Source organism: Salvelinus alpinus, chromosome 24, assembly GCF_045679555.1.
Source record: "Salvelinus alpinus chromosome 24, SLU_Salpinus.1, whole genome shotgun sequence".
Taxonomy (NCBI): Eukaryota; Metazoa; Chordata; class Actinopteri; order Salmoniformes; family Salmonidae; genus Salvelinus; species Salvelinus alpinus.
In genome coordinates, this window is record NC_092109.1 from 17918964 (window position 1) to 17945373 (window position 26410).

General features: G+C 42.9%; 2 protein-coding genes across 3 annotated transcripts in view; both read left to right on the forward strand.

The window, feature by feature from the left end:
- Nucleotides 1-934: 934 nt before the first annotated feature.
- LOC139551774 (growth hormone receptor-like) lies at nucleotides 935-23772 on the forward strand. The gene is made up of 9 exons (XM_071363109.1): nucleotides 935-1231; nucleotides 9048-9140; nucleotides 13765-13906; nucleotides 14086-14255; nucleotides 20456-20634; nucleotides 21459-21603; nucleotides 21716-21806; nucleotides 21930-21999; nucleotides 22119-23772. Exons 2-9 carry the CDS (start codon nucleotides 9050-9052, stop codon nucleotides 23025-23027), a joined length of 1797 nt encoding a protein of 598 aa, XP_071219210.1. The 5' UTR covers nucleotides 935-1231; nucleotides 9048-9049; the 3' UTR covers nucleotides 23028-23772.
- A 146-nt stretch (nucleotides 23773-23918) lies between these two features.
- Nucleotides 23919-26410, forward strand: part of LOC139552252 (serine/threonine-protein kinase NIM1-like) — a 28856-nt gene continuing 26364 nt past the window's right edge. Inside the window, exon 1 of one of the 2 annotated variants that reach the window (XM_071363794.1) lies at nucleotides 23919-24566. The gene's annotated coding sequence lies outside the window, so the exon portion shown is untranslated. The remainder of the gene's footprint in view (nucleotides 24567-26410) is intronic. The other variant, XM_071363793.1, reaches the window with a different exon arrangement.

The window sequence follows — 26410 nt, forward strand, 5'->3', positions numbered from 1 at the left end:
TATCAATAGCTTCTAAAAAAAAAAAAAAAAAACATAGCTGTGGTATAATGTCAAATCTACCATTCCAGTGTTTTAATTGCTATATTGTATTTACTTCTCCACCATGGCCTATTTATTGCCTTTACTTCCCTTATCTCACCTCATTTGCTCACATTGTATATAGACTTATTTTTCTACTGTATTATTGACTGTATGTTTGTTTACTCCATGTGTAACTCTGTGTTGTTATATGTGTCGAACTGCTTTGCTTTATCTTGGCCAGGTCGCAGTTGTAAATGAGAACTTGTTCTCAACTTGCCTACCTGGTTAAATAAAGGTGAAAAAATAATAATAATAACACAAGCAGATACTGTATTCCTACAGTCGGCAGAGCCACAATTTGGGCAGCATGCGGGCCAAATATAGAACAGCTTGTTGTGGCCATAGACATATAATCCATAGAAGGGTTTTGGAACCTCTTTAGCTGGCAATTTGACTGTTAAACTAATGGGTACACTAGCAATGGCTGCCATTGATATATATATTTATATGGTTGTCAATTTGCCTTTGCAAATTTATTAATCTGGTCATGGACTCGTGATTTGAACCGGAAAACATGGTGAGGGAGGCAACCCCTTCTCAAATCGAACACTAGCCTAATCTGCATAGCTCGGTTGTGTTGTCAACAAGGCAGCATGGTGCATCGTCCAGAAACATACATCTGTGTTTGAATTTTCAAACTACTTTTCATTGGGGGACGTTTTTATCAAAAGCATTCACTTTTGCATGTGAAAACACAGAATCCTACTCATTACTGCACGTGATCAATTAGGCCTATATCACTTATGTTTTAGGCCCACATCCCTTTTGTTTTTAACCGATTTCGTCTGCTTTCAACTGGACACCTGGCTCACGAACGAATGCAATTTACTTTCACCCGGTGAAACGCTTACCCGGCCAGATTAATCGAATCCCCTTAATGGCAGCAGTAACGCACGCAGAGCGCCCAGCCACAGATTGACAGAATTGAATCAAGGGGAAGAGTGTACGAGATAGAGAAAGCTATGAGTCTTGCTACAATATGTCATTTTTGGAATATGGTAACGTTTAAATGTTGAGTTTGGGGATTTTTTCCACCAAGGCGTGACCGTTTTTGGTGGTGGTCTAGCAGATTGCGGTCCGTGGTTGAGACGAGTGTTCCGCTTCATCAAGTATTGAAGACACCAACAGCGATTTACAACTTGCTTATACGGTGAGTAGATACCGGCCTCCCAATTGTTCATTGCTAACTGGGCTAGTACAGGGATTTCTCAACCATATCTGCCATAGAACTACACAGCTGATTCAAATAACCAACTCATCTTCAAGCTTTGATCATTTGAATCAGCTGTGTAGTTACAGGGCAAAAAAACATAACGTGCACCCGGAGGGCCCCAGGACCGAGTTTGGGAAACCCTGGTCTACTAGGCCTATCCTACTGTTAAGATGATACTATTTTGTTCTTCGCGGTAGGCTATATACAATATCTACTGCATATGTGCACGTTCTGTTAATTTAAAGCCAAATGGCTCAATTTCAAAACAATCTCTCAATGTAATTAGCCTATGAATTGGTCAATTCAATTATTCCAAAGTCTAAATCCTGTAGACCTACATGTAAAATGTGTGCAAAAAAGTAAATAGGCGAAGCAATGACAAGTCACGTTTTGTATTCATAATTGTAGCCTACACCAAACGAAATAAAATAACACATGTTGCGGCCTCCCAAGAAGAGTTGGCACTGCCAAAGTAAATAATGAGTATCAGGACTTTTGAGGAGAGAGTACAGCATGCAATGGCTCACACTGTCTGTTGATGAATACAGAAAATAAACGCATCCAATTTTAATTTCTGCTTATTGTCACCATGAAGGGAGTTATATTTACCATTAGTTCACACGACAGGTAATTTTGTGTAGCATGTATTAGGGGTTTCTACCAAACTGACTTGTTGCGAATAAAAGTCTGAGCGTGATGATGTAGTTCAACGTCAGGGTTGTGGGTTTGATTCCCAAGTGGGACCAGTATGGGAAGAAGTACAAAAATGTATATACTCACTACTGTGAGGCCCTCTGGATAAGAGTGAATGCTAAATTATTAAACATATTTTTTGTATTTTTATGGATAGGCATTTACAATATTAAAACATATTACTTCTTGAGTTTCTACTGTTAGTATATAAAACAGGAAGACAACAACAAGAAGTGTCTTAGTACACCACACCTAAAATATGTACACTATTTAGACCATTGTGTTAGTGCCTCATTCTCCTTTCCTTCCCCACGCCCCTCCCATATCCTCTCCCCCTCGATCGAATCCTGTTTTTCTCAGATCAGCTTTCAGTAAAAACAAACACATACAAATCTGTTTGTCGTTTAAGATTAACATTTTACACTCTGCGGTAGTTTTTTTTAAGACTGATATGTTTTGGTTGGCATACAGCAATAGTGATTGAAGAAAAATGAGAGGATTGTTGTTTAAGAAGAACGCCTATATTTTCCATAGAGCGGGGGAAATAAATTGAATCGGGCCAGGATGTAGGATGGTTTGATTTCACAAACAAGTGCTGGACACAACCCAGCCCAGAGTTGTTGGCTGCAGATCTTGAATGTCATGTTCAGCAATGGACTGTTGACTTTGTCATGTTTCGTAACGCGACCGAACGGTCAAACTCAATACCCCCCAGGAAAACCAGGAATTGTGGACAGCGCTCACACTACTGAGTCACTCGTTGTCCGTGACATCAGATAGGCGTGTGCAATTGCCCCTTCGCTTAGCCCGGTGCCTAAATGTTTCTGCAACCAACCGCAGCACTCCCAATGGATAGCAACTGTCTCGAGTTCGACACCTCCGACAAGTTCATGTTTAAATCCCATGAAAGCCAGTGAGGGCTATAAAACAGTTTGGCCTTGACTGCATGCTGACTTTGACTTCAGAGCCATTCAGCTAGCTACACTAATGTTACAGATTTTAACCAGGTTCCCGTGAAGCAATTGTAATGACAGTCCACCACAAGATACCCAATAGTTTCTTACCACAAGATACCCAAGAGTGTCTTGATCAGCCATGGGTAGTTGTGTTTAATTTAATTGTTTATTAGTCACACCGTTTTTGAGATCATTGTGAAGGGATTTCTCCAGTGGTTGAATGGGGAATTGGTCATTCCGGGAAAATGTTATCTGAGGTTGCAACAGTAACCAAGGGGGGCGGGGCTTAGCAAAGGGTACATTTAAAATACCTAAACTGTGTTCGAATACCAATATACTAACATACTGTATACAACTAGTTCATTTTAGTATACTATAAACAAACAGTATCCTTTCAGTTGAGTGTACTAGTGCTTCACCTGTCTACCGGAAGTTTATGCTGTTGGTTTGCAACTTCTTGCTAGTTTGTTAGCATAACAAATACTAGCTAGACATCTTATGACTTCATTGTAGTAACAATGTCGATTGAGAATGCACAACACCTATACCGCTAAGAATGATGTGAATAATCAAGTCAATAAATGTTGGATAGCATATAGTTAATATACTGGCAAGTTTGATGTATTAATAGCCAACTAACGTTACCGGTACATACAAGCAACTGCTGTAATACTATGCTATGCTGTTCGTAAGGCTGGCGACTGTGGCATAGCTAACAAATTAACATAAAGTGTAACTTAATTTATTTTAAAAGTAATTACTTTATTACATTGCTCAACATTTTCTTAACATTTGTCATAAAATACATACCGACCCACCCTCCCGGATCTGGGATCCTCCTCATCAGAAACGCTGACTAGCATAGCATAGCCTAGCCTAGCGCCACAGGGAATATAATATAATTTCATGAAATCACAAGTCCAATACAGCAAATGAAAGATAAACATCTTGTGAATCCAGCCAACATGTCCGATTTTTAAAATGTTTTACAGCGAAAACACAACATATATTTATGTTAGGCACACTGCCATTTTTTCACCGCAAAGATAGCTTTCACAAAACCCACAAATAGAGATAAAATGAATCACTAACCTTTGAACAACTTCATCAGATGACAGTCTTATAACATCATGTTATACAATACATTTATGTTTTGTTCGAAAATGTGCATATTTATAGCTACAAATCCTGGGTTTACATTGTGAACATGGCGCCAAAATACTCCAAATTGTGCGGAGAAATTTTAGAGAGTCACATAATCTAACAGAAAAACTCATCATAAACTTTGCTGAAAAATACATGTTGGGCAAATAAATAAAGATACACTGGTTCTTAATGCAACTGCTGTGTTAGATTTAAAAAAATAACTTTAGTAAAAAGCACAGCATGCAATAATCTGAGACAGCGCTCAGCCATTCTCCGCCATGTTGGAGTCAACATATTCAACAAAAATACGAAATAACATCATAAATATTCTCTTACCTTTGTTGAACTTTCATCAGAATGCAGTCCCATGAATCCTTGTTCCACAATAAATCGTTGTTTTGTTTTAGAATGTCCATTTCTTCTGTCGAATTAGCAACTTTGGTTAGCATGGTGGAGCTCAAGTGTCCATGAAGATTTTACGCATGAACGAAAAATTCAAAAAGTCATAATAATAGTCGAATAAACTGGTCAAACTCAGTTGATAATCCATCTTTAGTATGTTTTTCAGAAATAGATCCAATAACGTCCCAGACGGAGCATTTCTTCGTGTCTACCTAACGCATTGCAGAAAACGATGTGACAAACCCTAGTGCGCAGCAAAATACTGCCAATATGGCTGACCTGTCACTCCAAAAGCTCTCATTCGGTCCCACATCAGGCTAGACACCTCATTCAACGTTCTACTGCCTGTTGACATCTAGTGGAAGGCGTATGAAGTGCATACATATCCATAAATACAAGGCAATTGAATAGGCGAGGCCTGTCACAGAGACCCATTTCAGAATTTTCACTTCTTGTTTGGAACTTTGCCTGCCAAATGAGTTCTGTTTTACTCACAGATATAATTCAAACAGTTTTAGAAACTTCAGAGTGTTTTCTATCCAATAGTAATAATAATATGCATATCATATGATCTAGAACAGAGTACAAGGCTGTTTAATTTGGGCACTATTTTTTCCCAAAGTGGAAATGGCGCCCCCTATTAAGAAGATTAAAGCAATTTGTATTCACTCACGTCGTTTTTGGCTGCATCTTTTCCGCCATTTTCTTAAAATCAGAAAATGTTGTGAAGCCACAGCCATTGCATTATGTGCCCTAAAAGCGCGGAAATCGTGCCCACTGCTTGTATACTTCGTATTTTGGTGAATGTAGGACAACATCCAGGAACTTTTGGCATACTATATCCATACTATTTTTATTTTACCTTTATTTAACTAGGCAAGTCAGTTAAGAACAAATTCTTATTTTCAGTGACGGCCTAGTGGGTTAACTGCCTTGTTCAGGGGCAGAACTACAGATTTCTACCTTGTCAGCTCAGGAATTTGAACTTGCAACCTTTCGGTTACTAGCCCAACGCTCTATAACCTCTAGGCTACCCTGACCCTAACTATGACCAATAAGCATACTACACACTCAATTTACATCACAAATAGTATGGTTAGTGCTTCTACACCTGCATTACTAGCTGTTTGGGGTTTTAGGCTGGGTGTCTGTACAGCACTTCGAGATATTAGCTGATGTACGAAGGGCTATATAAAATAAAATTGAAATTGAATTAGTATGTGTATTCAAACACAGCTATAGTTTATCAAATAAAATTTGTGGTCACATACACATGGTTAGCAGATTTGAATACGAGTGTAGCGAAATGCTTGTGCTTCTAAATCCGACAGTGCAGTAATATCTAACAAGTAATCTGCCAATTCCCCAACAACTAGCTAATACACACAAATCTAAAGGGGTGAATGAGAATATGTACATATAAATATATGGATGAGCGATGGCCGAGCGGCATAGGCAAGGTGCAATAGATGGTATAAATACAGTATATACATATGATATGAGTAAATGTAAGATATGTAAACATTATTTAAGTGGCATCGTTTAAAGTGCCATTGTTTAAAGCAAGGCTCTCCAACCCTGATCCTGTAGAGCTACCGTCCTGTAGATTTTCACTTTAACCCTAATCAAGCGCACCTGATACTAATAATTACCTGGTTGATAAGCTGAATCAGGTTAGTTAAAACTGGGGTTGGAGCGGAAAAACTACAGGAGAGTAGCTCTCCAGGAACAGGGTTGGAGAGCCCTGGTTTAAAGTGACTAGTGATCCATTTATTAATGTGGCCAGTGATTGGGTCTCAATGTAGGCAGCAGCCTCTCTGAGTTAGTGATGGCTGTTTAGCAGTCTGATGGCCTTCAGATTGAAGCTGTTTTTCAGTCTCTCGGTCCCAGCTTTGATGCACCTGTACTGATCTCACCTTCTGGGTGGTAGCGGTGTGAACAGGCAGTGGCTCGGGTGGCTGTTGTCCTTGATTAACATTTTGGCCTTTCTGTGACATTGGGTGCTGTAGGTGTCATGGAGGGCAGGTAGTTTGCCCCCAGTAATGCGTTGTGCAGACCGCACAAACCTCTGGAGAGCCTTGCAGTTGTGGGCGGTGCAGTTGCCTTACCAGGGGGTGATGCAGACCGACAGGATACTCTCAATTGTGCATCTGTAAAAGTTTGTCAGGGTTTTGGGTGACAAGCCAAATTTCCTCAGCCTCCTAAGGTTGAAGAGGTGCTGTTGTGCCTTCTTCACCAACCTGACCGGAACATATCCCAGTCCGCATGATCAAAACAATCTTGAAGCGTGGATTCAGATTGGTCAGACCAGCGTTGAGTGGTTCTAGTCACTGGTACATCCTGTTTGAGTTTCTGCCTATAAGACGGTAGGAGCAAGATGGCGTCATGGTCGGATTTGCCGAAGGGAGGGCGGGGAGGGCTTTGTATGCATCGCGGAAGTTAGCGGAAGTGATCGCGTGTATTACCCCGGCAAGTACTACAATCAGTATGCTGGTAAAATTTAGGTAGCCTTGTTCTCAAATTTGCATTGTTAAAATCCCCAGCTACAATAAATGCATCCTCAGGATATATGGTTTCCAGTTTACATATAGTCCAGTGAAGTTCCTTGAGGGCCGTCCTGGTGTCTGCTTGAGGGGGAATGTACACAGCTGTGATGATAACTGACGAGAATTCTCTTGGTTGGTAATATGGCCGGCATTTGATTGTAAGGAATTTTAGGTCGGGTGAGCAGAAGGACTTGAGTTCCTGTATGTTATGATTAGACCATGAGTCGTTAATCATAAAGCATACACCCCCGCCTTTCCTCTTCCCAGAGAGGTGTTTCTCTGTCTGCGCGCTGCATGGAGAAGCCCGGTGGCTGAACCGATTCTGACAACATATCCCGAGAGAGCCATGTTTCCGTGAAACAGAGGATGTTACAATCTCTGATGTCTCTCTGGAAGGCAACACTTGCTCGAATTTCATCTAGCTTGTTGTCAAGAGACTGGACATTGGCGAGTAGTATACTCGGGAGCGGTGGGCAATGTGCACGTCTACAGAGCCTGACCAGGAGGCCGCTCCTTCTGCCCCACCGTTGTTTTGGGTCGGCTTCTGGGATTAGATCCGTTGTCCTGGGTGGTGGTCCAAACAGAGGATCTGCTTCAGGAAAGTCGTATTCCTGGTCGTAATGTTGGTAAATTGACATCGCTTTTATATCCAATAGTTCTTCCCGGCTGTACGTAATAAGACTTAAGATTTCCTGGGGTAACAATGTAAGAAATAGTACATAAAAAACGAAATACTGCATAGTTTCCTAAGGACTCGAAGCGATGCGACCATCTCTGTCGGCGCCATCTTGTGGCTTCCCGCGTGGGGCAGCGGGCTAAGGCACTGCATCGAAGTGCTAAGGCGTCACTACAGACTGGGGTTCAATCCCAGGCTGTGTCACAGCTGGCCGGGAGTCACTTAGGGCGGCCCACAATTGGCCCAGCGTCGTCCGCTTTGGCCAGGGGGCTTTTCTTGACTAAACGTGCTCTAGAAACTCCTAACTTCAGTCATCAGTTGAATGTTTTTTCCTCCTACACATTGATGCGTCTGGCTTCCGGGTTAAGCGAGCAGGTGTTAAGAAGCAGCGCGGCTTGGCGGGTCATGTTTCAGAGGACGCATGACTCGACAATAGCCTCTCCCGAGCACGTTGGTGAGTTGCAGCGATGAGACAAGATCGTACCTACCAATTGGATATCACGAAGAAAAAAAAAACCTAGTTTTCTTTTTCGGATCTCCCTTGGAGTGTCCAGTTACTATATACACTGAGTTTTCCAAACAGTAGGAACAACTTTTGCCTTCAAAACAGCCTCATTTCGATGGGGCATGGACACTACAAGGTGTCGAAAGCTTTCGACAGGGATGCTGGCCCATGTTGACTCCAATGATTCCCACAGTTTTGTCAAGTTGGATGGATGTCCTTTGGGTGGTGGACCATTCTTGATACACACAGGAAACTGTTGACTGTGGAAAAATGGCATCTACTACCATACCCTGTTCAAAGGCACTTAAGTATTTTCTTGCCCATTCACCCTCTGAATGGCACACATACACAATCCATGTCTCAAATCTTAAAATCCTTATTTAGCCTGTCTCCTCCCCTTCATCTACACTGATTGAAGTGGATAGAACAAGTGACATCAATAAGGAATTATAGCTTTTACCTGGTCAGTCTGTCATTGAAAGAGCAGGTGTTCTTAAATGCTGTGTATACTCTGTGTATAGTGGGAGAGCAGTCTGTTTCATGGAAGCTCAGAGTTCAAACTTCAAGAATGTAACATAATATTTAGACAGGGGACAATGGGCTCAAATGCAGCGAATGATATGTTGAGACCTAGAAGAATAGATAAGCTACTATGAATACATATACAATACACAGGCAATGGTGGGGATCACAGTACCAGACTCTGGACTTATACTGTATGTTTCGGTTTGTAAGCAAACCCTACTTAATGGCAGCAGGCCAGCTTAAGGGTGATGTTCAGTGGGGTTAACACAGTAAAATGACTAACTCTTCTCTCATGTTTTTCTAGGGATGAACAGCATGGCAACCTCCCACATTCTCTTAATCTGCCTTCTCCTCATCCTAACAGTTGTATCGCAGGAGCCGCCAACTTCTGAACAAGGTACCTTTGATTAATGATGAACCAGACCAAACCAGAGGGGCTTTCCTTTCACTGGACGATCAATACAGACCTATCAGATTCCTAGAAGTCAAGTACTTCCTATGCATGTATAATTTGTAGTAAGGACAGTCTTGTATGTACACTATGTAGTATTATATACATAGGGGAGAACCGGGATGAATGTAACACTTTTAGTTTTTTCCCTAATTACTTAGAGATCGATAAAGCTAGAGACACCATATTTTATGACGAACAACTTACAGTATATATGTCCTCTACCATAAGCAACTGTTTTGTCTCTAGGGTAAATTAGTTGAAATTAAATAGACCAAGACCAGAACTACTGCAATGTTACTTTCGTAACTGCCAGCGGGGCGAGAGTAACACAGCCTTGGGGTGGAAGTGACAGCTTGTAAAAAGTGCACAATATCTGTCTTATCCCCATGTTTCTGGTTTGTAATGCTCATTACTTTCAACAAATGTACTATCAGACATCATTTCATGTGTCGATTTGAATAATTCATGTTAAAGGTTAGAAGTGTATGAAAATGGACCTTGCGTCAACATCTCAATGTTGCGCAATCACAATATTTTGACGTACAATATTAATCAGGCTAAAATTAATCACATAATAGTTGTATTAACCATAATTTCCTAATCTCACTTTAATGGGAATGTAGAAAGAGATGTGTTTCACCATTTTAATTACTATTCATGCATAGCCCTACCAATGTGTGCTCCAGCTATCCTTGTCATGTGCACTCCTCATGTCTTGATAGAATAAAACATTTTTATTTTCTTCACAAATGGCAAACTCATCATGCTTATCACATTTCCATGGCTTGACACAAGGTAATTGACCCACATAATCATAAATATATGTATATATTTTTAACCACTAACTTGTTGATTTAAAGCTTGTGAGAAGCGGATCCATCAAGTCAATTTATTAAGGCATAATTCTAATGTCATGTAATGTTCAAACATTGTCACTTGTTGATATCTTGCTGACATTATAAAAGCAATATGAACTGTGCTTAAACGGTTTATTCTATTTTATTCCAGGTTCCTCAGTTAACATTGTTACTTTCGTCCCACCACTTTCTCATGTAACTTCTCCCAGGCTAACACCCAAGACTAGCTAGCATGATACTTGAAATCTATGCTGTCATTTAGTCACTAGATGGGTTAAGAAAGTGACATGTTTGGAACCTTAACAACCTCTCAATGTTGTTTTTCCTCATTTGGCGTGATGTATTTAATAAATGGCCTCCCGAAGAACATGGAGGCCAGTGGTTATTTAGAGTTACATGTTCAAGCTTGTTCAAGCTTCTTCAATCAGCTGCCTTGGCTGTCAGGGGAACGCGCTTCGTCCCCCTCCGCATTAAAACAGACATTTCCTATCTCCGTCCCTACTATTACCTAGCAGCTGAACAAACACAACCCTCTCTTTCCCTTTAATCAAAGTCATGATGAATGTTTGGACTTTTCAGTCCTAACGTGAGAGAGTAATTCATGATAGTATCCAAAAATAAATGTGCATCTAAAATAAATATACAGCAAGCATTTACCTGTTCTGTTTTGTTCAAGAAATGAAAGTGAATTACTTGTGCAATGTTCCATTTTCCCATTTATGGTAGAGGAAAGCTTTAGTGAAGGACATCTGTTATATATTGTACTTATGTGGGCACTTTAAAGCAGTAGCTGCAACCAAGGTATTCTCCTTCAATTGAACAGCTTTAAAGCACTGAGAGGTAAAACCTTGGCTTAAAAAGCTTTTCTTTCTGTTTGTGTCTCTACCTCCTGCACCTCCCACCCATTTATCTCAGACAATAACCTCTTAGGATGGAGTACTGCTGATTCTCAGAAAAAAATGTGTCAATTATATTTTTGTCTGGGATCTTAAATTCTTTCAACTATTCTGACAGAGTGAAGTAACACTTACTGAAAACAGAGGAACTTTGTCGAAGCAACACTGTCAAAGCCTATACAAATCTGAGACAAAACAGACTCATGGTAGAGTGAAAGCCTCTACTCAATCAGTCATCGCTAAAGAGCTCTAATATAAAGTGTATAATGTTACGTAACATGAAAGAACACTTATGAAAGTGTGACTTCATCATAAAGGCCTGAACCACCTAGGAATAAAACTTCCTGCACTCAAACTTTGTTCATTCAACACTCTTGAATGAAGGGGGCCTCTGAATATCTAAACCGTTTCCCACAGTGCACTACTCACTGCTCCCACACTGCCCCCTTCAGAATTCCTGGGAATCCAGTTCCTGGAAAGCACTCAATGTGCAGCGTGCCCCGTGCAACACTATGTGCCCATACGTGCATGCTTATTTAAAGAACATGTTCTAACAGATTATATTAGTCTGTATAATACACTAAACACAGTGCCATAGCATTATCATAAAACATATTGCGTTTTCACAAATAACTGCTATATTCAATTATTTATGTAACATTTAAACCAGAGTGTGTAATGAAATCATCCATACTGTATATCTGTGATCTAGTCCTCTGAGAGTTGTTTAACTGTGTGCCAGGCAGTTACAGTATGATGATACCCCCTGGTGTGTAGGGGAGAACCGGGACGAAAGTAACACATACATTTTCTCAGATAACTATGTCATTCTAGCTTCTGCGTTAAGTCGGCATGTTCCTAAAGCGGAGGACGGAGCTCCCTGTTCTAAAAAAAACAGCCCAGCCATGTTTCACAGAGTTAAACAAAAAGTGCTTTTGAGCGATTGAAGGTGGGGGAAAAGAACAGACCCGGAAGGGTTTTTCATTTGTAGAGTTTAAGGCAATAGCACCATCCCTTTCATCTGTATAATAGTAAATGTGTATATGGGATATATCAGTGACATTGGAGAGAGATAATAGTTAATTTTCCTCTATACATCATCCAGTTCTAGCACTCCTTGCATGTGTACTCTACAGGGAGTTACATTAAAAGGTACATGTGCATTTAGAAGCCCCTTGATTAAAATAGACATTTCCTCCCTCCATACCTCCTATTTGACAGCAGCCGATCAAACACAACGCTCTCTTTCCTTTGATTAGTCATGATGAATGTTTTGACATTTCAGTCCTAATGTGAGAGATTTTACGAGATAAATGAGTACGTTTTGTATCGTTATTAAAGGCAATTAAATGTACTCTGCACCTCAGGGATGTCAGGGTAAACGGGTTGTAATGGAAAAGAGTTCACCTTCCAGCGACTGGAAATACTAGAATAACTGGAACTCAAAAGTGTATGTTTTCTTGGAAAGTGTCTTTTGAAGTTAGAGCTTCAACGTTTTGTTGGAGCCAGTGATATCTGCTGCGCACCTTTGCTTCTGTGAAAACTAGCGACCTGAACTTGGCGAACACTAATCAAACAGCACTCACGTCCACATTCAAGAACATTCACAAGTACTCACATATATATTTACACGTGCACATTTACATTCAGAAAATATTGGGTAAGTCAAAATGGGGACTGGATGTAGTCTCAATTTCTGCATAGCACACACAGATGCACGCCCGCACACACACACACACCACTAGTCCCTGAATCCCAATAAGTCACAGGAAATGTACCTAGTATGAAACCCTTGAGCGTTGCCAGGTGTTGGATAGATTTTTCCTCTTAATTCTAAGGGAGTTCCTGGTAGGAAAGGATCTGGTAAACAGGTTATTTTTAACCTTTGTGCCCCCTTCCCCCCTTGTTGAGCTGCTAACCAAGCCAGTGGTATGCATCACTCCTCAGAAGAGCAATACACCGTTGAAGCTGCCATCTCCCTAGGCGCCAGGGCCCTTCAATCAGCTGTTGTGCTGTCCCACTCATCTGTGTTGTGGCAGACTGACAGCTCTTCCCAGTGTCATTATGGGAGATGGTACTTAAGTCCCTCCTCAGGGCTGTGAACAGACGAGTGTTTACCTTAAGCTCCCCTCTCCCAGAGGACACATTAGTATAATCATTTAATATAGCACAGACAGACCAGGACAGCACTTACCTGTCATAAACAAGATAGAATGATAATTTACCATTCCTACAGCTTATTTCTTGGTTCCTTTTATCTCAATGAGCAGAAGGTAACAAGATAAGCAACATTACAGCGTGTTCATGTGTAGAGGGAGTAATTGGCTTCTGAGAAAATCATTCCAATTGAGCAATTTAATTAGCAATTTAATTGTCCGTTGTCATTTCCTGCAGAAACAGAAGATATCTAAACAGTAGTGTCCATTACTGTGAGTGGAGGTTTCACACCTTGTACTATATAGTTCTGAGAACCGGTAACGGAGAGGATTTACCCGAAAGTCCTGTGGGCAGTATAGTCTGGCTGACAATTTGAAGGTCTACGGATACTTCCAGGAAAACGCAGCTGTCCGCCCTGTGGCTATGCCACTCAGATGAGATGTTAAGCTCTGTTTGTCTTACACATGAAGAGCAGCTCAGCACTGTAAATGGTCTCTATATACAGCATCGGGCGTAGTTCAACTTGACTGGGTGTGTGTCATTTTAGGATAATTGAAAATGGGTGCAAAGTTCATGTTTAAGTTAGAGTTTTGACTGTTTGCAAGCCTTATAGACTGTGTGTGCTCACCTCTCTCTTTCTCACGCTCTCCCTCTCAGCCCTGCCCCAGATCCGCCCCCAGATCACTGGCTGTGTCTCCCATGACATGAACACGTTCCGCTGCAGATGGAATGTCGGAACATTCCAGAACCTCACAGAACCCAGAGACCTGCGGATGTTCTACTACATCAATAACAAGAAGTGAGAGAAAGAAGAGTTTTGTTCACTGATGAGAGCCAAATCATTTTTCTTGTGAAAGTTATTGTAGTTATTAGCATAATGTGAGTCTCCCTCTTAACTACATGTCAGGTGCATGATGTTAGTCTTTCTAGCAATCAGCACAGTATTAAACCCCCCATGTTGTCTCCCCATGCCTGCAGCATATCTCCCAAAGAGTGGAGTGAGTGTCCTAACTACATGGCTGACGGGATAGACGAGTGCTTCTTCAATGAAAGCTACACAAAGGTCTGGATGACCTACAGTGTCCAACTCCGCTCTGGAGATCAGGATAATCTCTATGATGAGGTCATCTTCACTGTGGAAGACATCGGTGAGCCTGACCTCTGACCTCCTAAACCATAGTTACCTATACAGCGCTTTCAGAAAGTATTCACACCCCTTGACTTTTTCCACATTTTGTTGCGTTACAGCCTGAATTTAAAAAGTGACATTTTGAAATACTGAATTTTATATATCACTATTATTCTACAATGGAGAAAATAGACTAAATAAAGAAAAACCCTTGAATGAGTAGGTGTTCTAAAATGTTTGACTGGTACTGTGTGTGTGTGTGTGTGTGGTGTGTGTGTGTGTGTATATATATAATACACACACACTCTCTACCGGTCAAATTTTAGAACACCTACTCGTTCAAGCGTTTTGCTTTATTTTTACAAATTTTCTACATTGTAGAATAATAGTGGAGACATCAAAACTATGAAATAACACATTTGGAATCATGTGGAATCATGTAGTAAACAAAAAAGTTAATCAAAAACTATTTTATATTTGAGACTTCAAATAGCCACCCTTTGCCTTGATGACAGCTTTGCACACTCTTGGCATTCTCTCAAGCATTTATTTGGGCTGCAATTTCTGAGGCTGGTAACTCTAATGAACTTATCCTCTGCAGCAGAGGTAACTCTGGGTCTTCCATTCCTGTTGCGGTGAGAACCAGTTGAGAACCATGAGAACCGGTTTCATCATAGGGCTTGATGGTCCGCAATGACTGACCTTCATGTCGGACTGTTGTTTTTCTTTGCTTATGAGGTGTTCTTGCCATAAAATGGACTTGGTCTTTTACCAAATAGGGCTGTCTTCTGTAGGCCCCCCTACCTTGTCACAACACAACTGATTGGCTCAAACGCATTGAGAAGGTAATAAATTCCACAATTGAACTTTTAACAAGGCACACCTGTTAATTTAATTGCATTCCAGGTGACTACCTCATGAAGCTGGTTGAGAGAATGCCAAGAGTGTGTAAAGCTGTCATCAAGGCAAAGGGTGGCTATTTGAAGTCTCAAATATAAAATTGTTTTTGATTTGTTTAACACTTTTTTGGTTACTACATGATTCCATATATGTTATTTCATAGTTTGTCTTCACTATTATTCTACAATGTCAAACATTTTAAAAAATAAAGAAAAACCCTTGAATGAGTAGGTGTTCTAAAACTTTTTGAACGGTAGTGTGTGTATGTACAGTACTGTGCAAAAGTTTTAGGCAGGTGTGAATAAATGCTGTAAAGTAAGAATACTTTCAAAAATAGACATGTTAATAGATTATATTTATCAATTAACTGACTAAATGCAAAGTGAGTGAACAGAAGAAAAGTCTAAATCAAATCCATATTTGGTGTGACCACCCTTTGCCTTCAAAACAGCATCAATTCTTCTAGGTACACTTGCACAAAGTCAGGGATTTTGTAGGCATATAGTCAGGTGTATGATTAAACAATTTTACCAAACAGGTGCTATTGATCATCAATTCAATATATAGGTTGAAACACAATCATTAACAGAAACAGCTATGTAGGAGGAATAAAACTGGGTGAGGAACAGCCAAACTCAGCTAACAAGGTGAGGTTGCTGAAGACAGTTTACTGTCAAGTCATACACCTTGGCAAGACTGAGCACAGCAACAAGACACAAGGTAGTTATACTGCATCAGCAAGGTCTCTTCCAGGCAGATATTTCAAGGCATACAGGGGTTTCCAGATGTGCTGTCCAAGCTCTTTTGAAGAAGCACAAAGAAACAGGCAACGTTGAGGACCGTAGACGCAGTGGTCGACCAAGGAAACTTACTGCATCAAATGAAAGACACATTATGGTTACTTCCCTTCGCAATTGGAAGATGTCCAGCAGTGCCATCAGCTCAGAAATTGCAGAAAACAGTGGGACCCTGGTACACACATCTACTGTCTGGAGAACTCTGGTCAGAAGTGGCCTTCATGGAAGACTTGCGGCCAAAAATCCATACCTCTGACGTGGAAACAAGGCCAAGAAACTCAACTATGCACGAAAACACAGGAACTGGGGTGTAGAAAAATGGCAGCATGTGCTCTGGACTGAGGAGTCAACATGTGAAATATTTGGCTGTAGCAGAAGGCAGTTTGTTTGCCGAAGGGCTGGAGAGCGGTACACGAAAGAGTGTCTGCAGGCAACAGTGAAGCATGGTGGAGGTTCCTTGCAAGTTTGGGGCTGCGTTTCTGCAGATGGAGTTGGGGATTTGGTTAGAATTAATGGTTTCCTCAATGCTGAGAAGTACAGGCAGATACTTACCATCATGCAATAACATCAGGGAGGCATCTGATTGGCCCCAAATGTATTCTGCAGCATGACAACGACCCCAAACATGCAGCGAAAGTCATTAAGAACTATCTTCAGCGTCAAGAAGAACAAGAAGAACAACAACATTGATGTTAATGGGTGCCTGTTTGGTCCACCTTTTCCTGTAGTCCACTATCAGCTCCTTTGTCTTGCTCACATTGAGGGAGAGGTTGTTGTCCTGGCATCATACTGCGAGGTCTCTGACCTCCCTATAGGCTGTCTCATCCTTGTTGGTAATCAGGCCTACCACTGTTGTCATCAGCAAACTTAATGATGGTGTTGGGCCAATCAGTCGTGGGTGAACAGGGAGTACAGGTGGGGACTAAGCACATACCCTTGAGGGGCCCCAGTGTTGAGGATCAGTGTGGCAGACGTGTTGTTAACTACCCTTACCACCTGGTGGCAGCCCGTCAAGAAGTCCAGGATCCAGTTGCAGAGGGGGGTGTTCAGTCCCAGGGTCCTTAGCTTAGTGATGAGCTTTGTGGGCACGATGGTGTTGAACGCTGAGCTGTAGTCAATGAACAGCATTCTCACATAGGTGTTCATTTTGTCCAGGTGGGAAAGGGCAGTGTGGAGTGCAATTGAGTCATCTGTGGATCTGTTGCAGCAGTATGCGAATTGGAGTGGGTCTAGGGTATCCGGCATGATTCTGTTGACCAGCCTTTCAAAGCACTTCATGGCTACCGACGTGAGTGTTCCATGGTGGTAATTTAGGCAGGTTACCTCGCTTCCTTGGGCACAAGGTGGTCTGCTTGAAACATGTAGGTATTACAGACTCGGTCAGGGAGAGGTTGAAAATGTCAGTGAAGACACTTGCCAGTTGGTCCGCGCATGAGTACGTGTCCTGGTAATCCATCTGCCTCCACGGCTTTGTGAATGTTGACCTGTTTAAAGAACTTGCTCACATTGTCTACCGAGAGCGTTATCACACAGTCGTCCGAACAGCTGGTGCTCTAATGCATGCTTCAGTGTTGCTTGCCTCGAAGCGAGCATAAAATGCATTTAGCTCGTCTGGTGGCTCACTGGGCAGCGCGTGGCTGGGTTTCCCTTTGTAGTCCATAATAGTTTTTAAACCCTGCCACATCCGACGTGAGTCAGAGCTGGTGTAGTGGGATTCAGTCTTAATCCTGTATTGACGCTTTGTATGTTTGATTAGTGTCTGGATTAGTGTCCCACTCCTTGAAAGTGGCAGCTCTAACCTTAAGCTTGATGCGTATGTTGCCTGTAATCCATGGCTTCTGGTTGGGATATGTACAGTACGTACAGTCACTGTGGGGGCAACGTCATTGATGCACTTCTTGATGAAGACGATGATTGAGGTGGTATACTCCTCAATGTCCTTGGATGAATCCCGGAACATATTCCAGTATTCCAGGCTAATAAAACATTCCTGTAGCGTAGCATCCGCGACATCTGACCACTTCTGTACTGAGCGAGTCACTGTTACTTCCTGCTTTAGTTTTTGCTTGTAAGCAGGAATGAGGATAGAATTATGGTCAGATTTGCCAAATGGAGGGTGAGGGAGAGCTTTGTGTGCATCTCTGTGTGTTGAGTAAAAGTGGTCTAGAGTACCCCCTCCTTCCGGTTGCACACGTGACATGCTGGTAGAAATTAGGTAAAAAGGGTTGAAGTTTGCCTGCATTAAAGTTCCCTGGCCACTAGGAGAGCCGCTTCTGGATGAGCATTTTCTTGTTTGCTTATGGCCTTTTAGAGCTGGTTGAGTGCGGTCTTAGTACCAGCATCGGTTTGTGGTGGTAAATGGACGGCTACGAATAATATAGATGAGAACTCTCTTGGTAGATAGTGTGGTCTACAGCTTATCATAAGGTACTCTACCTCCGGCTAGCTATACCTCAAGACTTCTTTAATATTAGACATTGGGCACCAGCTGTTATTGACAAATAGACAGACACCCCTGGCCCTCGTCTTACCAGACGTAGCTTCTCTGTCCTGCCGATGCATGGAAAATGCCGCCAGCTCTATTATCTGTGTCGTTGTTCAGCCACAATTCTGTGAAACATAAGATATTACAGTTTTTAATGTCCCGTTGGTAGGATAGTCTTGCTCGTAAATCATCCCCTTTTTCCAATGATTGCACGTTGGCCAATAGAACGGATGGTAGTGGAGGTTTACTCACTCGCCTATGAATTCCCAGAAGGAAGCCTGACCTTTTTCTCAGTCTTTTCTTCACGCAAATGATGGGGATTTGGGCCTGTTCCCAATAAAGCAGTATATCCTTTGCGTCGGACTCGTTAAAGAAAAAATCTTTGTCCAGTTCGAGGTGAGCAATCGCTGTTCTGATGTCCAGAAGTTATTTTCAGTCATAAGAGACGGTAGCAGCAACATTATGTACAAAATGGGTTACAAACAACGCAAAAAAACGAACAAAATAGCACAGTTGGTTAGGAGCCCGTAAAACGGCAGACATCCCCTGGCGCCATTCTTAAGATCTTGGCTGGCATTTTGACTCAAAGTGATCTTGACTCAGAAAAAAGGTTGGTGACTAATGATCTACGCTAATTGAAGTAGATTTAACAAGTGACATCAATGAGGGATCATTGATTTCATCTGGATTCCCCTGGCTTCCTATATCATGGAAAGAGCAGGTGTTCTTAATGATTTGTGTGTGTGTACACACTATTTATACAAAAGTATGTGGACACCCTTTCAGATTAGTGGATTTGGCTATTTCAGACACACCTGTTGCTGACAGCTATATGAAATCGAGCACACAGCCATGCAATCTCCATAGACAAACATTGGCAGTAAATTGGCCTTACTGAAGAACTTGTGACTTTCAGCGTGGCAACGTCCTAGGATGCCACCTTTCCAACAAGTCAATTCATCAAATTTCTGCCCTGCTAGATCTGCCCCAGTCAACCGTAAGTGCTGTGCTGTTATTGTGAAGTGGAACATCTAGGGCCAACAACGGCTCAGCCGTGATGTGGTAGGCCACACAAGCTCACAGAACAGGACCGCTGTGCATAGCGTGTAAAAATTGTCTGTCCTCGGGTTGCAACACTCACTACGGAGTTCCAAACTGCCTCTGGAAGCAACGTCAGCACAATAACTGTTCTTTGGGAGCTTCGTGAAATGGGTTTCCATGGCCGAGCAGCTGCACACAGGCCTAAGATGACCATGCGCAATCCCAGGTGTCGGCTGAAGTGGTGTAAAGCTTGCTGCCATTGGACTCTGGAGCAGTGGAAACGCATTCTCTGGAGTGATGAATCACGCTTCACCATCTGGCTGTCCAGCAGACGAATCTGGGTTTGGCGGATGCCAGAAGAACGCTACCTACCCGAATGGATAGTGCCAACTGTAAAGTTTGGTGGAGGAGGAATAATAGTTCAGGCTAGGCCCCTTAGTTCCAGTGAAGGGAAAACTTAACTCTACAGCATATGATGACATTCTAGACGATTCTGTGCTTCCAAATTTGTGGCAACAGTTTGGGGTAGGTCCTTTCCTGTTTTAGCATGACAATGCCCCCGTGCACAAAGCGAGGTACATACAGGAATGGTTTGTCAAGATCGGTGTGGAAGAACTTTACTGGCCTGCACAGAGCCCTGACCTCAACCCCATCAAACACCTTTGGGATGAATTGGAACGCCGACTGCGAGCCAGGCCTAATCGCCCGACCTCACTAATGCTCTTGTGGCTGAATAGATGCAAGTCCCTGCAGCAATGTTCCAACATCTAGTGGAAAGCATTCCCAGAAGAGTGGAGGCTGTTATAGCTGCAAAGCGGGGACCAAATCCATATTAATGCCCATGATTTTGGAATGAGATGTTCGACAAGCTGGTGTCCACATAGTTTTGGTCATGCAGTGTGTGTGTGTACAGTATATTGCCTAGTTGTGTAGATATATTGAATTTTGTATGTGCCATTCTGCATTTCAAGTGATGAACCTACGAATGTTTTCCAGTGGAACCAGACCCTCCAATAGCGCTGAACTGGACCCTGCTGAATGTGGGTCTAACCGGGAGCCACTTTGACATCATGGTGAGCTGGGAGCCGCCACACTCTGCAGACGTGTCGATGGGCTGGATGACGCTACAATACGAGGTGCAGTACCGTGAGGTCAATTCAACACTGTGGAGGATGGTGAGTCTACACCCTAGCAGTTAGCTGACTAGTGGTGGCTATTCTGCATGATACATTTGCGAGACATTCTACTGCACTGATGGATAAAGTAACACAAGCATTTCACTGCACCTGCCAGAAGACCTGCAGATCTGTGTATGCAACCAATTAACTTTGATTTGATTACCCTTCCATGAGGACTCTGACTCTTTTGGTCAAACTGTTGCAGATCCCACCATTGTGTAATTTCAGAATCTTTACATTGGGCTTTATTCAATCCGTATCGAGGAAGTTCAGCATTACAGCATGGTTTAAATTCCCGCGTTAGCGGAGACTGCATTCACGGTAAACAGTGTATATTGTCAGCTAAATCGTAAATGACCTTACCATTTCTATCACGCAATCTGCAACGCTTCAGCGACACATTGAATAGATTCCTAAATGTAGTTTTCAGTGCTCATATACACCTTCATCTGGCCAGACCTGCTAAGACTGCTGTCCATGTAATTTTGACATGACCAAGTTTTACTGCATTATTTTAAAAGTACCTAATAATCAAAAGTCTTATGCCTCCTTCTCCCACATTGTGATTTAGAACAGACAGCCTCTTTCCCACTCTGTTCTCTCATTCTCCCTCTTTCACGTTATCGCCCTCCATGCAAGGGAACATGATTCTAATCTTGGGGGTAATCTACCAAAGTGACATACAAGAGGCTCTACTGCTTTTGTTGATTCAGGTCCTTATATGGATGAAACCTGCAGGTGTACGTTGTCTCGCCTGCTGTGTGGGTGCTATTCACCAACTTACTGGTGTGAAACCTCTCTGTTTTGACTGCACCCCCCAGGTGGACCTTGAGAAGGGGATGCAGCGATCGCTGTACGGGCTGCGCACCAACACAGATCACGAGGTCAGGGTGAGGTGCAAGACGCTGGCATCCCGTAACTTTGGGGAATTCAGCGACTCCATAGTCATACACATCCCCACTAAAGGTACTGACATGCATAGTTTTTATATACTGTCATATAAAATGTAACATGTTATAACATATATGATGTCTCTGTTTTGAATCATATTAATTGCCTTCTATATATGTGTGCTCAGAGTCCCGATTTCCAGTTACTGTCCTGCTTGTCTTTGCTGCCTTGGGTTTAGCAGTCATCCTAATACTGCTCATCTATTCCCAGCAACAGAAGTAAGATATTTACTGTTGCCTGTTACTCTGTCTTAAAATAATATGTTCAACCTCTTCAGATAAATATAAAGTCTTATGCAACATGTGTGCCTGTTAATAAGTATTCCTATACCTTTCTTCAAGGTTGATGATGATTCTCCTGCCTCCAATTCCTGGTCCCAAAATCAAAGGAATCGACCCTGAGCTCTTCAAGGTATTAATTTGACACAATTTTAAAAAGCGGGGAGACAATGTGAAGTACCAGCGAGGTTGTAATAAATGTATGTTTCTCCTTTAAACTAACTCTGAGGTATTATCTGTCGTTGTCCATAGAAAGGTAAGTTGGCTGAGCTGACCTCCATCCTGGGCGGCCACCCTGACCTGAGGCCAGAGCTGTACTGTGAAGACCCCTGGGTGGAGTTCATCGAGCTGGACATGGAGGAGCCCAACGACAGGCTGACTGAGCTGGACACACAGTGCTTGATGGACCGCTCGCCCTCCTCAGACTGTCCCCCTCTCACCATTGGCTTCGGAGATGACGACTCTGGCCGGGCCAGCTGCTGTGACCCTGATCTGCCTGAACCAGAGGCCTTCCCCTTCCATCTCCTCCTCTCCAACACCAGCCCCAGCCTGGAGCCCTCTGGTGCCAGCACTGAGGCCAGCTCCCCAGTCCAGACCCCCACCACAGGGAAGACTCTCTGGGCTGTCCCTGGCAGGGAGGACCTCTACACCCAAGTGAGCGAGGTGAGACCCACTGGCGAAGTGCTGCTGATGCCTGAGGAGCAGAGCAAGGTTGAGAAGAATGCAGAGGAGAAGGCTGAGGAGAGAAAGGAGAAAGAGAAGCCGAGGAAGGAGTTTCAGCTGCTGGTGGTGAATGCTGACGGGGGAGGTTACACCACAGAGTTAGATGCTGGGAAGATGAGTGCCAAACTCCCCACTGGGAGAGGCAGCCAGCCTGCTCGAACAGAGGATAGTAGTCTTGTGCAGGGACAGCCCTTTGGGGAGTACCAGAGCCTGTACTTTGAGGCTGAAATTCCCCCCATCCCACCTGCCTCTCCCGTCTCCCCACTGCCCCCTGTCTCTGTCTACACCATGGTGGAGGGAGTGGACAGGCAGAACAGCCTCCTTCTGAAGCCCAGCCCCCCACCTGCACCCCAGCCAGTCCTAACCAAGCTGCCCCTTCCTACACCTACACCAGAGGGATACCTGACCCCTGACCTACTGGGCAATATTACACCATAACTCAGAGGTGTAGAGACTATGCTATTACACACAGATCAGAGGTGGCATTGGAATTCAGTGACTATAAATCAAAGAGTATGGTGCCAAATGTTATACCTCCAAAAATGAGGGGTGTTCCCCTGCCTGCCCCACCTCTTATCCTTCCTTCTCCCAACATGACCACTACAGACATTTTGAGGTTTGGTAAGAAGGATGGGGAGGTCAGGAGAGGGATCTGTTCTTCAAGGTCTGAACTGATGTGCCACACCTGTCTGCTAACACCTTAACTGAGAAAACAAAGGATATAGAAGGCGAAGGGATTATGGTCTCTCATAGGAGCTGGCCGTATGAAATATCTTAACATATTACTAATATTTTTGAAGAACATTATCTATAAGTGACTTTAATTGCCAGCACAAGATACAGATAGTTAACTTAGTGGTGTTGTTGATAATGTTGTTTACAGATCGGAATATTGTCAAAAGGGAAACATTTGGTGAACAAGTGGGAATACACCATCTGTGTTCTGCTGATTGACTGTGGCTTCTCAACCAGTCTATAAGAGTAGGTCATTGTGTTGTTTTTCCATATATACACAAATGTGTTTATCAAAAAATTATATATTTTTTCTGCTTACTATGATGTACGCTTACAAAAAGGGGACTATCAAATGAGTGTCAGATGATCCTTCTGCGGAACTGATAATGGTAATGGTTCCTTACTGTACAGCTTATAAGGTTATAAATAAACATCTTTCACATTTAAACTGTACTGATTCCATTCATTTGATGTAGTACTGATGCTTTGAGTTGTAGCTATTGGACTAGGCTCCATTTGATTTCACAGCGTCAACAAATACCGATCGATTGGTGGATATCTTCTGATTGCACTCACCTGCAACACTGATTGCATGCACAGACATGAGTTCCCACCATTGCTTAAAACTGATGTATGAACTTGATAGGTAGCTTAGCATATTGGAGAATAAAATAATGTTTCTCTCTTTTCTGAACAGCCCCATTTTGAAGCTAGAGATGAAGTTTACAGCAGTAAGTCTGGATAAGTTTATTGATAATTTCGCTCTTCTGGAACCGGTAACTTTAACCAGAAGCAGGCGAAGCTAGTGCATCAATTAACTTAGCTAGCTATTAGCTAACTAACGTTAACTGTTAAGATATCCTGGTCATAGTAGGCTATGTTGAACTCACCTTTTAACGTTTGAATCTATGATCCGTAGCATTTAAATGGATTTTAAAGGAGCCACCCATCAGGATTGGGTTATCTTTAGTGATAGAGGGAGAGAGACCGGTCATGAGCAGATGAGCTTCCACATTTTTCAGCATGTTTAAATTTTTTTCTATCTAGAGTTAGACAAACTTGGATTTTTTGTCAGGGACATATACAAGATGCTACTCTAAACAAAACTCCAAACATACAACCTGATTTTGGATGGAATTACCTGAACGCTTCCTACACCCAAGGATTATTATTCCCAAACTATACAGCAAATGCTCTCTCAAACAAACAGAAACCTGAAAACACCATCCAACCTGGAACTGAGTAAGTAATGCTTAGTCGGAAGCTATTTTTTACTTTCAAAAGCCAGAAGAAAATTACATTACAATGATATATATTACTTTATAAGAATGAATGCTAAGGCTACCAAGCTTGCTAGGAAAAAGAGATACAATTTCAATTAGCACTGACGTGTGAAACGAGAGGTGTCAGAGCCCCAACCAAATGGAGAGGCCTTAGAAGCACCCTCCTGCTGTTCAGAGGTAATTCAAATACAGTACCCTCTGTATGTAAAGAATAAAATAAAAATATATACTTTTTGCTGACTATTATAAAAATGGGAACATAAGCAACATTATCTTCCACACAGACCATCCCCTGGCTTGGCACAGTGCTATATTAACACACTACCCCTCTGATAAGAGGGGGGGGGGGGTGTTACCGATGGGTGGAAATTTAGGATACTAGACAATGAGGACTCTGAATCTGCTAATATACATCTCTATAAGTCTGGAATAGTATTAGTACAGGGCAACCGCAAACAGTTTCAGCTGGACTTTCACCTAATCAAAGAAATAGCTCAGCAGGAGAAGCTCTCCCTTGAGAAAGATACCCACCCCCCCCCCCCCCCCCCCCGAGCGGGTCAGACCAGACCTCTTCATTACATAACCCCACAGATGAGCAACCCCAAGCAGTAAGTCAACCTCCCAGCACAGAATACTACTCCCTCATTGAAATGAGGGATAAATTCACCCAGCTGGGGGAAGGCAGGTGGAGCTGGAACAGCAGGTGATTACACTCCAATCAGCACAGACCCAAACAACAGTTCAGCACAACACCACCCCCTTAACTAGACCTGGAGAGCTAGAGGTGGAGAGGACATATCTGCACTCTGGACTGTAGTGAGACAACATCTACAGGAGAAAGAGCAGGAGCAGGAGAAGAACAGAGCACTAGAGGAAAGGATCAGACTGCTGGAGGAGAGGGGGATGGCATGTGACAGAGAACAACCCATTAGAGAGGTGGCCACCCCCGTAGAGAAGCCAGCAGAACAGCCCACCTCAGCTCCCGACAAGTCTCGACACCACGGCAGAACAGTCCACCCCAGACCCACCCCCCCAGTCAGCCACCCTGATAGCCCTCCTGACAACCCCCCCCCCCCCCCCCCCCCACACACCCACTGAGGACATACACAAGACACAGATTGTACTCATTATGGAGTCAAACAGAAAATATATACAAGAAAATAACTTTTTACCAAACAGTGTCCAAACACCCAGAGCGCCCTAGACCTGCTGTTTGAGGACCAACTATTGTCACCCACCCACATAATAATACACACAGGCACAAATTACCTGAGAGCACAGCAGGAAAGGGTGGGCACAGCACTCGAGGTGATTGAAAAAGCTTCTAATACTTTCTCCAACACACAAGTGGTTATCTCCACCTTGCTACCACAAAAATGCTTCCACCCTGCTACCATACAGCAGGTAAACGCAAGTATTTCCCGTGAGTGTGTCTCAAAACCAAATGTTTACCTGGCCCACCACTCAACCCTGGACTTGAACAGCCTTTATGACCAGGTCCACCTATACAAGGCAGCAGTGCCCACCTTCGCCCGGGCGCTAAAGGACATCGCTCTCAAATGCAGCCCCAACACTTCACTCAGGAGCAACAAGGCCCCCGGACCTACGCATAGAGGACCCACGCCGAGAGGACCTACATCCAGACCACAACACCACCAGCCACATCCACACCCCCACCCCAATCAATCAACACCCCCCCAAGTCAACCATGCCCACACCCCATTTAGGCCCCCTCAGATCAGACCTATGCCCCTCCACTCCCGCAAAGAGGGCGTCAACATGGAAGTCACACATATACGCCCA

Bases quoted from the DNA above. Each gene is read 5' to 3' on its own strand.
- LOC139551774 (XM_071363109.1), top strand. From the start codon at position 9,050: ATGAACAGCATGGCAACCTCCCACATTCTCTTAATCTGCCTTCTCCTC. The intron at 9,141-13,764 runs GTACCTTTGATT...TCTCCCTCTCAG, and splicing joins GCCGCCAACTTCTGAACAAG to CCCTGCCCCAGATCCGCCCC. The intron at 21,807-21,929 runs GTAAGATATTTA...CCTTTCTTCAAG, and splicing joins ATCTATTCCCAGCAACAGAA to GTTGATGATGATTCTCCTGC.